This window comes from Emys orbicularis, chromosome 12, assembly GCF_028017835.1.
Source record: "Emys orbicularis isolate rEmyOrb1 chromosome 12, rEmyOrb1.hap1, whole genome shotgun sequence".
In the NCBI taxonomy this organism is placed as follows: domain Eukaryota; kingdom Metazoa; phylum Chordata; order Testudines; family Emydidae; genus Emys; species Emys orbicularis.
Window position 1 is genome coordinate 21,334,800 of NC_088694.1, and position 18,434 is coordinate 21,353,233.

The 18,434-nt window shown below is 41.7% G+C and overlaps 1 protein-coding gene across 1 annotated transcript in view; it reads right to left on the minus strand.

The window, feature by feature from the left end:
* TOP1 (DNA topoisomerase I) overlaps positions 1-18,434 on the minus strand; it is an 80,965-nt gene that overhangs the window by 31,170 nt on the left and 31,361 nt on the right. The window contains exons 3-5 of the mRNA XM_065414250.1: positions 13,362-13,464; positions 1,613-1,739; positions 1,008-1,063 (exon numbers count right to left, since the gene is read on the minus strand). Coding sequence (XP_065270322.1) covers positions 1,008-1,063; positions 1,613-1,739; positions 13,362-13,464 — 286 coding nt within the window. The remainder of the gene's footprint in view (positions 1-1,007; positions 1,064-1,612; positions 1,740-13,361; positions 13,465-18,434) is intronic.

Below are 18,434 nucleotides of genomic sequence, written 5' to 3' on the forward strand. Positions count from 1 at the left end.
CACTTCAGACCAAGGTGAGATGGGGATGAATTCTCAGTAGTGCATAAAATTAAAAAACAGGCACACAAAAAAAAAAAAAGGGGGGGGGGGAGGGGCGGGCACACAGCTGATCGAGGTTTCCAGCCCTAGATATAAACTGCTTCCAAGGCAGCAGATCTATTTCAATACACAGCAGATGGTCAGGCACCCCCAACTGAAAAACACAAAGTCACAGGACCCAGATTCATGATCTGAGAGCTGGATTTAAAGGAGTGAACAAGGAAATCTTTATTGTTTGTCAGATGTTAAGAAATAAATGGCACTTCTATTAAAAATTCACAAGTAAATGAACTACACGTAAATCTAGTGGTGATTGGTACAATTCAATATTCATGAAGTCTAGATGGTTCTTTAAGGATTAGGAAGTCAATATGTAGAGTAGAATAAGTGACAAATTTTCTGAATTTTTTTTTTTAAATGTTAACAAGTGGCCTATTTCTTTACAAACTAGGGTTTGAAATCCTAGTCCCTCGATCTTGCTTTCAGATAAGCAAGTACCTGGGGGTGTAGCATTATCAACCCCAACTCCAGAAGACAAAATGCATAGTGAGTCAAATGCTTGCCACGACACCAACTTCACAGTGGGGTACGGATTTCTTCTAGCCCCCACTTCACACCATTTCGAGGAGTCTGCTCTGCCCTGGGCAGAACCTAGTTTCCAGATCACTGGATGAAAGCATTCAAGAATCCACGGTAGGGAACAATCCTGCATGCATAGAACACACCAGATGTCCTGACAGGTCTTTTCCCATCACTGACTTCTGGGAAGTCAGCCAATTACCCAAAAGTGCATCCATTTGCTTGAGATGGGAGCTCTTTATATGGAGGAAAGATGTCACAGAAATATCAGAGCGCCTGCCTCCACAAACTGGGTGGGAGGGGCCATAATAATTTGAGGATTGGGAAACAAAGCAAAAATCATGACAAACTGCTACATCAGATTACAGACCCCAGACTCACTTTCTTACCTGGAGAAACCATTTTCCTTTTCCTTCTTTATTTTTACATCACCAGAAGATTTGCTCTGAAAGAGAAAAGGGGACAGAGAACGTGCAGCAGGAAACAAGTGCTAGTACTACTTGTAACTTAGTCCTTTTAGCACTGACTGAGCACACCCAGGATGCCTACATCTTTGTGATCAGCTACATGCTGGCCTTCCATTAGTGTCAGTTGGAAAGGTCAAGTGTAGTTATCAGTACAATACCTGCTACATCTTATACTGGGAAACTGCAGCCTGTTGTTGCATAGGATGAACTTAATCTAAATTGACCTTTGACTATTATGAATCTAAACCTGACACTGAGTTCAGAGTGGAATTACAATAGGAAAGATGTAGAGCAAGATCCTTAGTGGTGTAATTAGGCAAAGCTCCACTGTGTCCATTTACACCAGTTGAGGATATGGCCCCTAGAGTCTGTGGCTTACAAGATATTGAGCTTTAAGTCTCAAACTTAATTTGGGGTTAGTTTCCACTATTAGATAACTAAAAACTAGAAGCAGTTCTTGTGTCTTCATGTAGTGTAACAGTTAAAGCACAACTGCACCTTCCCACCCACATTCAAGAACTACCTACCTTTTCTTCCTTTCGTTTCTCCTTGTCTCTATCTTTGTGTTTGTCTTTGTGTTTCTCTGAGCTGCCATCTTTGTGTTTGGTTTTCTCTTTCTCTTTGTGTTTCTTCTCCGAGGAATCTTTGTGCTCACTGCAAGATAGAAGAGTCAGTTCAATGAGGGGCTGGCTGTAAAGAGGCTTGACCAACGGGAGCAACTTACAGTGTTAACTGAACTCCTAAGGCATGAAACTTACAATCACCTGAAATAAAGTCAAATTAACAGGAAGATACAACAGAACAGTCAGGTTCATGGCATTTACTTTCTTCAGAAGGGGAAGAAGGAACATGGGGTAAAACCACAGCTGCTAAGTATTCCAAATCAGGTTAACAGCATCAGTCTGGGGTTGCCAGTGAAAAATCACAACATGATGTATTTACCAAGGTCGAACACTTTAGCTTGGCTCTTCACTGTTCTTGTTTCCAATTAAATCCTGAAAGGTCACAAGTGAAGTGATATTGATAGTCAGATTCCACTCCTCTGTGGACATTTGTTTAGACAGTAAGTAATAAAAACAAATTTTGTAGTTTTGACATTTTCATCCAAGGAAATGAATTCACTTTATAAACATTTGGTAGGTGATTATTCCCCTATCAACGGAGGAGAAACTGAGGCAGAGAAAAGTTAGTGACATGCCTAGGGTTACACTAAATCAATGGAATAAAACTCAGCAGTCCTTAATTCCTAGTTGCTTGCTCTAATGAGGCCTCACTGAACCGCAGTCAAAACCACTATACAGCTCAGCACAATTGGCTCTCTGCTCAGGAAAAGCTCAAGTCGGAATAACAATGACATGTCAGGACAGGAGTGCAGAGATGTTACTGTGCCTAGTTTTAACAAATGCTATTAGTTCATTGCCACTCAGATTCAAGTGCTGCAGATTACAGCATTGCCAATCAAGTGTTCAAAAATAATGAATGAGTCTGCAAGGTCATGATAAAAAAAAAAAATCAAGGTTCTTTTTATTTCCCCTTTTGGTTTCTGAGCCTTTTTGGATACACTCTGATCACGTTCTCAAGTTTTTCACTGCAACTATAAGGGCTAGATTCTCAGGTAGTTACTTGATCCCAAGAGCTGGAGTCTTATGAAACCACACCAAACATCTCAAGACTCACATTAAAAAAGTCACAAGAGTTGGCAATGCAGAATTAGCAGCACTGTTCTTGAAGCCAAGCAGCAACTCTACTAGCTGAACATGCCTTAGATAGGCTTGTTTACAAAACTGTATGAAGTCCCATTAAAGCAGAAGGAAAAGACCATGGCTCCCTGCAGGATGTACGTGGGGGGAAATAATTGGGTTCCCTTTCATGCTGGGGATGGTGAAACACCAAGCTTCTTGCCTGTCCTGACACAGTTTGCAGACCCAGTTCCATCAGGACTACAACTCCCATAATGTACTCTCACTTTTATCACGGTTAGTCTTCATTGTTTTAACTTAGAAAGATCCCTGGCCTTAAAGAAACATTTTCCATCACTCCTTGGGATTAAGCTGTGTATCAAACATAAGCTTCTTCACTTTCAATGTCCTCCACGGCCTATCCCCACACTATCTCTCTCTCGTTCAGTATCAAAAAGTCAGCTCCCACCCGTGATCAGCTTAAGAGACCAGTCTTCACTGCCCACTTGTTAAATTTTCAAACAAGCATCTTTGTACTTTTATTCCATGCTGCCCTTCACATAGGGAGGAGCTCTCCATAAACATCCACAAAGCCATTCATTGTTGTCCTTCAAATCCCTCCTTAAAAACTTTCCTTTGCTTACAAAAATCTTGATAAAGGTGGTGCTGCTGGTGTGCTGAGACCACAGCCTATCCTACTGGCTAATACGGGCTCACTGTTTGTTGGTACTTCCCCATCAATCAATCCATATCCATCTGTCATCTCTTCATGGACATGTCAACGGTAAGCTTGTTTGGGGCAGGGCTGTCTTTTTGTTCTGTGTTCGTACAGCACCTAAACTGTGGGGGTCCCGGGCCATGATTGTGGCTCCTGAGCGCTACATTACAAATAATAAACTAATAGTACAAAGCTGTATGAAAATGTACGCAGCTTCCTTATTTCAGTCATTTAACACTCAAGTGCAAGTAAAGACACTTTGAATGGTGATACACTGAAAAAAATCACGTCTAGGATGCAAGATGGGAGGGAGCTTTTGAGAGACACAAGTTCTCCAATTCGCCTTTGTTTCTACCTGAACAAATAGGGACATGCAGAAATTGGGCTGCTAGTCTAAACACTACAGAAAGAAATGAGTGTGTTATTCAGCACCCAGGAAGGTTGTGTGATTAAGAGATGGGCATCTAAAGTTACAATACACCAATTTGTTCACACCTGTCGGACTGCAGAGAAAAACCTGACTTCAACCTCATCCTGCTGCCTGTACACATACAACTCCTATGGACTCCTCCAGAGTTGCACTTGATAAAGGTCTAGCCAGAGACCATGCTCAAAGTGCCATATTGTAATATGCATCTCTCTCCAAATCCAAGCAGTTAAGGAGGAAGATCCCAGTTCTGATGGCACTCACTTTTTGCCAAGCAACATCTAAATGGATATTGAATCTACTGCACACAGTACAGGGCAGAGCACTGGGAAATTGCCACTGCACTAGGACAGCCTCTCCCACTGCTGGTTCAAAACAGTAAGAATAAAAAGCTTGTATTACATTAGCAGGAGGTGGTCATCTCACTAATTCAATACAAGCGCCTCACTATGAAGTCTCAAGATAGAAGTCAGTTTCCATTTAACTCTCTGGTGACAGGATTAGACTAGTGGAACAGTGTACAAGAGTGCCTAAACACTGAAGGAGATTAAGTATTTCTAGAGTGCCATAGACAGATATGCCATACCACAGATTGCCTGTTAGCACAGATTTAAAGACCACATACTGCAGATTACATTGTATATGCTATGTGATCATGACAGCAGTACACACAGAACCCTGAACTGAATTTGAAAAGTCAAGTGGATGCCTGCTATCGCTACACTTGTGTTGTTACCTCGGATAGATTTCCCAGCTTCAGTAACCTAGAGGGAAAATGAAAAAGATGACAAGCTGATGATTCTCACATTGTTCATGAGCTTAAATTTCATAATTATAAAAGTGCAAGAGGAATGATTAAGGAACAGCCCAGGTAGAACAGCAGAAAACTAGTGCAACAGGTGCCTTGTGGGTTTAGAAGACAGATGCATGTGGAGAGGACAGTCGGGTGAGAAAGGTAATATAGCTATTTACCTCCCACAGTAGGGCTTAAACCTAGACTTGTGTCTGCAAGTCTACATTGTTCTATTTTCTGACCAGCAGATTCTTGTCACCCCACATTCGTCTATGGGTTTGTTTTTAAAATCTCACCTGCAATTGCATGGCTTACTAAATTCATCCAAATACTACAACAGCTTTTACAGCAGTTTGCATCTATGAATCTCAATGCAATTTAAACAACAGTGAATTCAGTAGGGAAATAGCATTGTCCCTATTTCACAAGTGACAAAGGATCGGAAATTAAATGTTAATATTTTCAAGAGTATCACGCTGCTTCTGGATACCAAACTCGAGACTCCATACCTGTAGGCCTCATTTTCAGAAGTGCAGGACACTCATGGCTTCCACTTCTGTTGTGCCACCAAAAATTGAGGTACCCCAAAATAAATCAGCCATAACTCTTGAAAATGTTGGTTTGAGTGACTTGCTCATTGCCAAATAAAATATCACTCGTGGAGCCAGAAATAGGTCTCTCAGCTTCTGACCTTCAGCCCTGGGTCTTTACCATAAGACTACCCCCTTCCTCCCTTTGCTTTTTGGCAAGGCAACTTACTTCTTGCTTTCCAACACCTTTAATAGTCACCTCTCATTGATCTTCAGAGCGTGAAGCAGCATGGGGAGGGAAGGCTCAAAGATCCAAAGCCTATTTCTAAGTAACAGTGATATAGGTGGTGAACTCTGAGATTCCCCCACCACCATCTTTCCTCCCGTTAGAAGGCTAACGGGAGCTTCCCTAAAAAACCAAAATTCCATCTGCTACTTGCTCTGAGGCAAGAAAGAAATACATTTTCCTTCTCCCATTCATAAACAGATTGCTTGCCACACCTACACATTCTCTGGGCACCAAAACACAGCTCTGATTTTACAGACAGACAAGTGCGTCTGAAATCTGACACACTAAATAGCAAAAGCAGGCTCAGGCCATCCTGCCTACCTGGAAGAGCCTGATTTACGTCAGTGCCAATGAGCGATGTGCGCGTCACTTGGGAACATGGTGTTGTAGACTTCAGTCAGTAATCCTGGCAACAGTAACAAGAGGCACATAGTTTTCCCAAACGTACCCATTTCAGCCAGCAAACAGAACAGCATTGGCCTGGCATGTGTTTTTATCAGGCTAGGACAGCAGTTCTCCAACTATGGGTCGGGATCCCATTTTAATGGGGTCGCTAGGGCCAGCATTAAACTTGCTGGGACCCAGGGCTGAAGCTGAAGGACAGGCTCCACCCCAACCTGGAGAGGTGGGGCTCGGGCTCCGGCCCCTCTCTCCTACCCAGGGTCATGTAGTAATTTTGTTGTCAGAACGAGGTCACTGTGCAATGAAATTTGAGAACCCCTGGGCTAGGATATCTAGGGAAGCCTCCAGGGGAAACACTTCACAGTTTGGCAACTATAACAGAAGAGGGCAACATGGTATCTCTTCCAAGGCACCATCCTTAACCTTCAGAATAGGTCTCAGCCTTCCATAGGGACACTGCTCACAAGGATGCCTAAAGCTATGATCAGGGTGGATGTGTCACATTTTGAAGATCAGAGAATCCTTTTCTGGCCATTTCAGACTTTACACACTACTTGTTTCCCTCTTTACAGAAAGACATGATGTGATGCAGCCATAGAATTATGACATGTATCCTAAATTCCTTCCTTTGTATCCTTGCTTTTGTCACCTCAGTTGCATCCTTCCCTGCAGAGCTAGCCAGATTAAAACCCAAAAGTCAGAAACCCATTGAAGAGGATCAATACAAAGTATAATGCCTTATATCATGACAGCTAACCCCCACCTTCCTGTTCAGGAATACATTGTACGGTCTAAGCATATTTATACACCCATATATGCACCCACACTACAAGATTGTATGGGTGTAATTATTTCAGTAAAAAAAGGTCACCCTCCCTAAAGAGACATAGTTATACTGGTACAACATTTGTGCTTAGATCAGATAAATGCTGGTTAAGGAATAGGCCTGTTAAAACAATAGTGTCTTGCTGCAACAACACTTGGAATGCAGCAGGAATTTGTCAGATCTCTTGGAGGTAATAAGATAAATTAATTTAACACCTCATAATAGGCACACATCAGCCAGTGCCCCACAGCGTACCACCAACTCTGTTTCCTGTCTCTCCTTTTAGAAGGTTTGTATAACACAGTATCTCAGAGGGTTTTGGGGAGACAGGGGAAGAATGATGGAAATGTTAAGTGCAACAAAAGAAATCTGTCTCCTTGAAAACTCTAGCAGTATTCCCGCGATGAGCTGCCTAGAGGAAAATGTGATGGAGGGCTTTTTTTTTTTTTAAATTGGGGGAGGGAGCGGAGAATGTGCATCTGGCAGCAGCTGCTTATACTGTGATCAGATGGAAAGCCAGAAGTGGAAAGTGTTTCCAAAGGATGGCAGATGTGCACATACACAGCTTCCTTCTTCAAACCACAGCGGCTTTGAGTACTTTAACACTGCATTTTCCAGGTGCCATTTATGTATATTAACAATCCTCTTCCTCTCCTTCTAATGCCTTTTCTATCCCAGCTTCAGATCACAAGCAGGGAAAGATGTTTTATCTAAAGCATCTCTATTTCCCCTCTAATTTTCCCAGCTGTAATTAGCTTGTAGTACCATGGCTGTGTATTTTCTACTATTAAGCATCAGAACTAGTTGCAAACAGCACTTCGGTGTGACAACTGATATTTGTTAGAATCCAACTGAAGCCTAAGTAATAGGCAGCTCTTAATTTATAGAACTCTTAAACCAACAGGGATAGTACAGAAGTTATACTGCCTGACTTACTGCAATGCTGTTAGAAAGCTGTGATTACATTCAGACCAATAAATACTAGTAAAGGCCAAGTTTTCAGCTGGCCTGCAGTTTTGTATTCCCATTGTTAGAGCTGCACCACCACAGGGCAGAACTGGGTGTAAACCTGTTTGGGCCCAAATTGTACAGCTGAGCTACCAATTCATGAGAAAACGATCCCATGTCTGCTGAAGTGAATGGGAGTCTTTTTATCAACTTCCACAGACAACAGATCAGGTCCTTAGCGAACACAGTATTTTGGGGATAAAACCGAAGGCCAGAGCGGTCATCAGTTAGAGACAGATGAAAATGAAACCTCATGTGTGTGTGTAAGCTCTTTGGGACTGGGACCAGGCATAGCATGCATATTCTAGGCACTACTGGAAAGTAATAATTTTACTATTAGAAGTCAGTTTTTCCACCAGATAGCATCCCAAGGTCGATTGTGGACACAGGGAGGGATCCAACCCTTTTCGGGTCCCCCCCCCACCCCACCCCCAGCAAGCACAAGGACATTTTCAAATGGCCCTTTTCTCTATATCTACAGATGACCAGATTTCCTCCCTCTTCTCCTTCCCTCTGCCATTTAGATAAATGGTTTGGGGGACAACACATGAAATATGGTAAAGAAAACGGGAGAAAACCCAGAATTTTCCATGATCTGAATTTACCTGTGTATGAGTGTAGCGGGATGGACACCCACTCCTGCCCTGAAGGGCTTAAAACAGCCAGGAAGAGGGCTGTGGCAGGGAAAAGCTAGGCTCATTGGGGAAGTAGCCACAGCTGGGCCATGCCCCAATCAGGTCCAGCTGGTCCCTATAAAAGGCTGTGAGCCAGAGGCCCAGAGACAGTCTCTCTCTGCATTAAGAGAGAGAAGGGCCTGGCTGCAGGGAGCTAGAGACAGGGTACTTGAATGGAGCAGGGCTGGGGAAAGGCAGAGGAGCTGGGGAGCTCCAGCCTGGAAAGCCCCAGGCTGTGGCCTAGCAGAAGGCCAAGAGGTACTGGGGGTTGCAGAGGGCAGCCCAGAGGTAGACAAAGGCAGCAGGTCCAAACCCAACCTTGCCAGTGATGAGTAGGCCCATACTGCAGTCTGCCCCAGGGCATGGGGCTAGACGATGACTGGCAGTAGCCTTATACTGAGGCGAGATGGGAATAGTGGGGGGGGTTTCCCTGGGGAGGGGAGACCCCAAGACTGAGGGGTTACTGCTAGGGGGCAGCACCCCAGGTAAAAGGGCACCGGGGTCCAGGGAGGGACATGGGGCCAGAGGACAGGCGGATCACCGGCCTGCAGAGGGCACTCCGGAGCTGGAACGAGCTATTCCCGGAAGTCACCAGCAAGAAGCGCCGCAGGGGTGAGTCCGCTCATCTACAATGAGACAAGTAGCTCCTCTCCCCAACCCAATTCTTGTTTTTGGCAAAACAACAAAATCAAGAAATCACCATTGAGAATTGGGTCTATAATCCCTACTACACCCTCAACATTTGTTCAAACGCAGAAGATAGCAAGAGACATTTTGTAACCAGAATTAACATGCAAGCTGGAGGAGGATTTTTCTGAAGCTCAGACACTTGTCACGCTGACAATATGGATCAGTGCTGCCAATGTGGGGGTGGGGAGTCTCTTCACTCCATACACCACAGTACCAGTTTTCTGCTGATTTCAATTTACTGACAGCCTGCATTCCATGCACAAAACCCCAAGACACACTGAAGAAAGAATCTCTTGTTACTTCAAGATTAAAAACAACAACCGATATCTGTTAAAATCTCTGATTCAAAAAGGCCCATTATTTTACCAAGTCTTTTTGTTTGATACATTGAAACCAGGTATTTCAAAGATCATTTATCACAGATTAATTTACTGAATTTTGCCTTTCCACGCAAAGAAGTCTATATTTAATGTGCTCATTATTCCTTTATTTGGTATGTATTTAGAATCATAGATTCTATTTACAAAAAGACTGAGTATTAGTCAATACATTGATGTAGATCTATTCTTTGATACAGAATTTGCTTAAGTAGGCTTTGCTGTATATTTATTTATTTTTAAACAGGGCAAATAAATAAATAATAATAAAAAAAACTGAAATGTATAAGAGTGCTATTTTTTCCCAGTTTACTACATCTGTACTTGAGTGGTTAGGATATAAAGCTGTCATCTAGTGAGTGGGAGAGGAGGAAACCAGAAAGTGAAATTAAAGAGTTCTGCATACGAGGCCAGGACTCTTCTACCACATGAGATCATGATTATCTATTTTAGGTATTTTTAAAGCACTTATCACTTGGCAGCTCGGAACCATGATCCGACCTCCCCCTCACACAAAGACAAGACATAGAAATTATTTTTATGCAGGGGAATGTTTTTGCCCTCGACAGAAGTTTATAAAACAACCTTGTTTAAGAGAGATGATAGAGATGTCAAATTATTAGACAGACATGGGGAGCATAGGTCTGCTTCCTCTACAACTGGGAATTGTTCCTAATTGCAACCTTCAATTATAAAATTCTCCCTTTTGGATGAGGGAGATTAGTTTGTGCCCACCCCCCGCCCCATCATCTCCCTTACAAAAAAGGAACATATATTAATGTGTTATGCATGACACATTATGGAGGTGCCAAAAGCAACTCGATAGTTAAGGCTGACTTAAGTTTTGCACTTAAAGAAAATATTCCACATCTTATGTATGAAAAATACATAATACATACATTCTCCACAAGATTACAGCACTTAGCCGAATACAGAATGGCTTTTCTGAGAATTTATAAGCAATTCTGTTAGTCTGAGTTAAATTTCTTAAAGGACCCATTTTTAATTTTAGCACCAGGTGTCAGACCTTTTCTGATCCCTAATGATCTTAGTAATAGAGCAACACGCTCTTCAAACTCCCCATATACTTAAACTCACTGAAATCTCATGCATTAGCTAAATCCTTTTTTTTAAAGTACTAATAGTTATTTTTTGCAGTTATACTTCATAGGTAAAGTTTCTCCTTCAGCATAGGCAGACATATATGTCCCTCAACGGGACTGAAGTCATGGGCTTCCCTTGGCCAAAATGGACACTGCCTCCTCTTTTCCATATCCTGATAACAGAAGGGTTACCATCTTCCCTAAGGGCAGCTTGGCTTCACTCCCATGTAGAAAAATAGGAAGTGGTGGCCATTTTGCAAGACAGCATTTCTTCATGAGTTTCTGGAAATACGTCCCCCCCCCCCCCTTCAGTCTCTGAACAGACTATTAATCCTAAAAATAATATTTTCAAAACCTACTTGTTGCACCAGATATATTCAAAACAGTAATAATAAGAGGGACAATGAAAGGTACTTAAAATGAGTCCCAGCCAGTCCACATCCAGTCACCAAATCAAACTTAAAGAAATCACCACGAGTGTCAATATTGTTTAAATAACCACAGTTTAAAGTACATTACGACAATATCAATACCAAAGAATTTTTGTTTCCAGGAAAAAGTTGCAACTTCTTCAAGAGTTTTTATATGTTCTACTCTCACTGCTCTGACCCTATTGTCGTCTTCCTTGAATCCCCTTCCCTAGCTGACTTTCATCCCTTCAGATTCAAACTCCTCATCCTCACCCAAGAAGCTCTACATCTCTGCACTGGTTTCTCCCTACTCAATCTCCCCCCAATCCTCTGACCTTTCTGCTGTGTCTCCTCCTCTCACAGTTAGATTCATGTCTTCTGTTATGTCTCCATTGGAAGTCTCCTCACTTCTCATCTAGGATGCACCCTCTTCTTTCAAATCTCTTTTTAAGAGCACACTAATATTTCCATGAATCTTCCCCCAATAGTTTTCCTCACCAATGATCTCTGTGCCCCTTCTTCTAAAACTGCTGCCCCATATTTTGAGCACACTTTATAGGGCAGGGATTATTATTTAATCCAGGTTTTATATAGGCACAGTATATATTTATGGAATTGTACTGGTGAATACTAATAAGAAAATTTGGGAAAGAAAAGTCTGCATAATAAAGTCAGTTGTTTCCACGAGTCAGTCGTGTCCACTTTAAAAATAATTGTATTTGATAGAGCGAGCAGCTGCTACGCCGCATATGACTGAGTATGGACAGAGGTAGAGTGTGGTGTTTTTTCACTGCTACTCAACAAAAAGTCCTGAAGTGTTCGTGTAATGTTATTCTCCCAGGAGTATCAGCCTGCAGTCACGACTGACTGATACAACAGGCCAAATATATTCACTTTCAGGGACACATTTTGAAAAGGCTGAAAATGCACCGTGTATGCACAAACTGGAGATGTGAACTGCAAAAGAGAAGTTAGGTGCCTCACAGACCACTTGTGCAGAGGAGAGGCAGGTCAACAATATTAGGTAACCATTCACCAAAACTAGCAAGAATTTATTGTACACACTCAGATATGCTGGGCTTTTCAAAATCACAGGCCGCAAGTACAGCATGTGTATCTGTTAAAGAACTCTGATTTTTTTTGACACATTTTTTGACACATTTTTATTGCAGTATTGCCCTCAGGACAAGTAAGCTACATAGGCAAGAGTGCTGAAGGCTTTAGACATAATGGAACAGACTGTGATGCCTGTAGTCACAAGAGACAGCCCATATATCATGAGTAGTCCCACTGACTTCAATGGAAGCAAGGTGGAGTAAGGTACTATATAATGTGAGTAGAGCTATCCATCTGACCCAATGTGAGCTTAATTTTTTTCTACCCCACAAGATGGCCAACCCTCAAGAAGCAACCTCTATTAGTAATCACTTTCAGTATCATCATTATAACCTATTCCACTCCCTCAACTTCAAGCTGCCCAAATGTGATTTTTAAAAAAAAATATATAAACCAATAGTTATGAGCCGTTTGAGAATTAGAATTGGTGAAAGATTTTTCCACTTAAAAAAAACAAACAAAAAAAACCCACCACCACTCCCCCCCCCCCCCCCCAAGAGAAGGAAGCTCAAAACAAAGGTGAGCTTTCAAACTTCAATTATGGAAAACACATTAGGAGGTAATTGAAGGGCATGTGCTTTGTTAAATTTGCAAAAAAGATGGTTTTACATTTAGGTGAAAAACATTTGGAAATGTAGAGCCAAGAATGTACACAAAGAAAATGTGTTAAGTAGTAAGTTGAGAAGTTACAGATTGATGCAGTGCCAATATGTGAGCAACAAGCAGAACATGAAGATATTTACTATAAAAAAGTAAATAAACATAAAACTATAGAACACTGATGTACGATTTAATAATAAAAAGAATCACAAGAACATCAAGTAGTAAGTTAGCAATATGAACTTGGCCACAATGCACAAAAATACCTGCCATTTCTGAAATTTTAAGATGCATAATGTAATGTTTTTGTTAATAATGAATACACACAGTACCACAAAAAAACAAAAGTATCAACAGTACTGAACTAAGGTTTGCACAGTTTGGCAGTTAGTAGTCATTTCCTCAATTGATTTTTAATTACACCAATCTACATTAAACACAGACCTCCATTTTTAAGATTGTGAATTAACCTGTACATGTAAGAACGCATGCACTTATCTGTGAGCATTCTTTTAAACACTTAAAAATAGCAATACTGTGCATATTAATCACCACATTAACTCTTCATATGAATCCTTGACTGTGGGTGAGCAAAGGTTTTGGCAACAGTGACCTGTCAATTGATTTTCCTCACCTATTGCTGTGCTTAGACTTTTCCCGGTCTTTTTCCTTGTCTTTCTTGTGCTCTTTGTGCCGGTGTTCTCGATCTTTGTGTTTATCTTTGTGTTTGTGAGAATCTGTAAGCAGAAGAGAAAAGGAATTAAGAAATGAAATTGGGAGTAGTGAACTATGTGTCAAGTCATCAGCTCCCTCATGCAGCTTTGTATTTATTTTGCTGTTAAAATATCCTTCACAATAAAATATAGGAACAAAATCTCAGCATTGAAAGGTCCTACTATACTAATTTGAAACATCATTAACTCAAGATAGCAGCAGTTGCACATATATAGAACCTATGTTCCAACAATTTTGAAATGCTTTACAAACATTAAATCACAATTAAGTCTGGCCTCCTGGATCTAACAGTTAGGCCACACTGCCTCCAGCAGTATTTAATACTAGAGAAGCGGCCTTTAAGGAATTGCAGTATACTACTCTTATCCACATGGTGAGTGGGTTGGCTGGCACAGAACAAGGCAAAAGCAGCCCACAGTGGAAGGCTGTGAACCTTCTCTCTCAGTTTTCTGCAGCAGAAAACAGCTCTCCTTTTAGAGCCCAAACACCACAAAAACATGCAACTGCCTTAAAGAATAGATTAGACAAGTAAGATGCCTCTGACAGCTCTTCATGATATGCATGTAGTAGATCCCAGGTGGAAGCCCAGCTATGTAGATCAGGGCTAGTCCAAACAGCAGGAGACTGAAGTTTAGACAAACACAATGGTTTAATAATTTTATTTTCAAAAGTGCCTTCTCCCAATCCCGCCAGTGCTTGTGGTACTGTACACTACTAGCAGAACAAAGTCCTTTAAAAATACCAAAACAAACAGATGGCCCAACACAGGAAAAATAGGGGTAAAACAGGTTTTTTTTTTTTTTTTTTTTTTTTAAAGTTCACCTCCAATAGGAAATCCCATTGTCTCAAAGAGGAGATTTTTAAAAGTAGCCAAGGTTTAAAGTACAATTTTGTTGACTTGAAGTGGAGAGCCACCTAATTTTTGTCCGTTTCTTTGGTGGTTGCTTCACAGGTTGCACTGCATTATATATTGCTTATAGTAAACACACATGCAATGAATGCATCCACAAGAAATCCGTCCCTCCCCCTCATTCTAGGTGCACACTTCTTAATGCCACTAACATGTTAAACAGATGTCCTGAAGAGAGTTACTTATCAACTAGAATGCTGTGCTGACTTTGATTCAGAATAGATGGAATAAACCAGGCCAAAACGCCAGACCGACGACAACATGTTTAGCAACTCCATTTGATTTCTGATGATAGCAGCATTTCCATAGTGCCTTGTGTCCCAGGATCTCAGAACTCTTCACAAATGTATTAACCCTAACAACACCCCTGTAAAGCAGCCATTATACCCAATTTAAAGATAGGGACACTGAAGCACAACAATTTAGTGACTTTTTCATAATCAGATAGAAAATCTGTTGCATGGAATCTAGGCCTGGTCTACGCTACACGATTAGGCAGCTTACGCAATCTAAATATCCCTCTTATTATTCCTGTATCTACACTACAGCCTTGCTCCCGCCAATGTAAGTGCCCTACTACCCCAATATAATAACTCCACCTCCATGAGAGGCGTAGGGCTTATGTCAGTGTAGTGTCTGTGTAGATACTGCCTTACTTATACAGGCTGTTGGCTGTCTTGTCAATTTCAGTGCAGGAGCCCTGAAATTGACAAGAAAGCAGGGCAGCTACAGTCCAGCTGCAACCTGCTTCTATGGAGAGCTGGGGGCTGGAGCCTGCTCCTGGCTAGAAACTCTGGCTGTCTTGTCAATTTCAGGGCTCCTGGAGCCTGAAATTGAAAAGGCTGTCTGGCTGGTGGAATGAAGGGGAGTGGAGAAACCCCAGGCAGCTTCCACCCACCCCTCCCCTGCTCCAGGAGGGGCAGGCGAGGGAGGGGCCAGCCCATCAGGAGCCTGTGGGACAGCCAGGAGCTGAGAAACCAGGCTCTCAGCTCCCCCCAGCTGCCCCTTAGGTCGGTGGAAGCGCTCCTGCTGAGGACGTGCACTACCGACTCAAGGAGGGTAGCGTGGACATGAGCTACCACAGCAATTACTGCAGTGGCTGTAAGTCAACCAAATATAGGCCAACTTAAGTTTCTGGTGTAGACATACCCCTAGTCTTGTGCTTTAGACACAAAATCATTCTTTTTCTTGTCCAAAACTGGCTCAAAGATCCTCAAAACATTTAGTTTTAGCACAACAATACTAACAAAATAATACGCCAATAAAAGTTCAACTTAATCCACTGTTCCATGTACCTTCAAGTACTGTTCTGAGACCCTGTAATAAAGGGGCATAAAGTAATGTATAACATTCCAACCTCCCCATTTGGCTTCTGCCTCTTTCCTTGCTTCTGTTAATTCAACACTCCTCAACCTAAGGTCTTATCGAATACATAAAACTGCATTAACAACAAACTTACAGCTCAAGCAAGGCTGACCTAATCTATGACATTCTGGGTCACAGAGTGACAAGTCATTTCTGGATTTTAGTGCTGCAGCTTTAACTGTGTAGGAGCTTTTAGCCACACAAGCAGCAAAGTATTCCGAAGTCCAAGCATGCTTCTGCAATCTTTCAGCAAATTCTAGGCAGGTACATTTACACTCAGAACTGCCAAGCAGGGATTTCTTGTTGTATTTTTTTACATCACACATTTCCATGGCAGTACATGCCAATCTTAGAACTTTTCAATTCAGTCACTAACTGGAAGCCCAAGCAGTTTGGAAACTGCTGGGGTTTTGTTCCACAGGACCTCTCTCAGGGATTCTTAAAGCAATGACTGAAGTAAACCACCACCCATTTACATTTGACAAATAGGCTAAATCACTAGAAAAATTATCACAACACTGCTATACATAAAACGGTGTAAACGCACTTATTTTATACTGCATTTGATTTTCAAAGCGGGACACATGGATGTGGTGTCAATTTTTTCCTATCAATTGGCTGCCAATTCCCTCGATTCCAAAGTTGGAAAATGTGTGTGTGTGGCTGTGCTATTGAAACGATTCTCTTTTTGCCCAGAGAGCAGCAAGATTATTATTATTATTATTTTTTTGAGTAGGGAGGAAGGAACTGTTCTCCATCTTCGCACCAGGACTCCCTTCCAACCAAGTGCATTTGCTTTCCATTTAAAACTGACATTTATTATTGGCAAGCTCCTGCTGGAATTATTGGCAGGGCCACAACCAATAAACACCTGAGTCAAGCTAGACAGGAACTCTCTCTGTGTAATTTAGAATTAACTCTGTGACCTATCATGGGAAGCAAACACCACAAAACACATGTACTGGAGAAGATGGGATTTTGTTATAAAGCTTTACTGAAAAAAAGATAACACCTTCCACCTCAGTGGGCAGGAAATCAAAGAAATGCTCCTCAAAAAGAAAGTAGTAGCTATAATCCTAGCTCCCAAGCTCTTTCCTAGAGAGCTAGTTTGCAGGTGGATGTGAAGAGAGGACTGGCTGATTTTCAGGCACAACAGCAGGGGGTACAACAACAGTGGTGTCTCTGGACAGTGGGACTAATTCTGCCTCTGAACCCTCACATCCCTCCCACTTCTATCACTTCCTGATACTAAGAGGTTGGGGGAGGGTGCTTTAATGGGAAGTCCGGAGTATTGCCATGTGACAGACACCAGTTGGCAGATGGAAATGAGTGGTGGGCAGGCAGCTGTCTGTTTTGTAGGGATTAAGGGGAAAAAAGGGGCGAGAACTTTAGGCAAACTCACCCAGAGACGGAGAGGTACCTGCCTACAGAAGTGGAGCAGTGCGAGGATGGAGTACACTCACATTGGAGATACAGGATGAAGAGGACAGGCACACAGAGTAGCCTTGACTCTTAGTGAATACTATCTTGAGTTTCAGAATTGATGTATCTGCGCCTAGATACAATGATGAATTATCTATACAAGCAATTAGATTAGGATGAGGACTGCCCCCCAAAATAATCTTTCTTCAGAAAGAATATTTCACTGAAGTATGAATTCCATCAAAAGAAAAGAAAAATCAAGTCTCTCAAACTCACTCATGTTAAAAAAAAAAAAAAAAAAAAAAAAAAAAAAAAGCAGCTAGAGGGTGGGATACTGGATTACTCAGAAGTAGCAGGATAAGGAAGCCTTTTGTTTGTAGGTCATAAAAGTCAATGCAGCTGCAGGTCACCCACATCCAGTCATCTCATTGATGAGTCCAGTCATCTCATTCCAGTTCAGGTACCCATATCCCAGAAACCAGTGTAGGCAGAGAGGACATGGAAACTGAATTCCACTGGTTCCTAGATGTGATTTCCCACCAACCCTAATCGGAGAAGGTTGAAGGAAGTATACACAACTGCTGCATGTGTTATCACCTCTTCTGTGGACAGACTGGTTTTAGACTCCAGTCCCTTTAATTCCGGCACCTACCAGCAGAGGAAAAAGATATTTTCCAAAATAGCTTGTATAAAAACTGCCCAACTGGACAGACTTGATAAATCCATCTTCCCTTCAAAACCCTTGGAGTAAGGCATTCTCCTTGATTCACAATAGTGTTTGGGGTGGTTCCCTCCCTTCCCCCATTTATTCATTGGCAGGGAGGGTTAGAGAAGGCTGGTACACTATGATATAGGATTATTCTAAGAATGACTTGAAGCAAGTGGATTTTGGTTCAGTTGCTAAAAGGATCCTTGGAGGTTAGACTGAAAACTTTCACCACATACATGTTATAGCTCAAGTAATTGTGGCAGGGTAGCCTTTTGAAACAGTCATTGCATTGCTGGCAAAAAAAAAAAAAAAAAAAAAAAAAAAGACAAACTACTTTGCCTTAATAGGCATCAGATTAAGAGGGTTTACTGTAGCAGAAAATTGGACATATACAGATTACATCAGAAAGAAAACCTAGACCATAACATTTAGCAGTTATTCAAGATCTTTAAAGTGAACAAAGTGACTTGGTTACGGAGGGAGATTATAAATGGGATTACAGTTAGACTGGTAGATAAACTTTGCTCTGGGGAGGTTCTGGTTGGTTTTTAAAATATTAGGAAGTG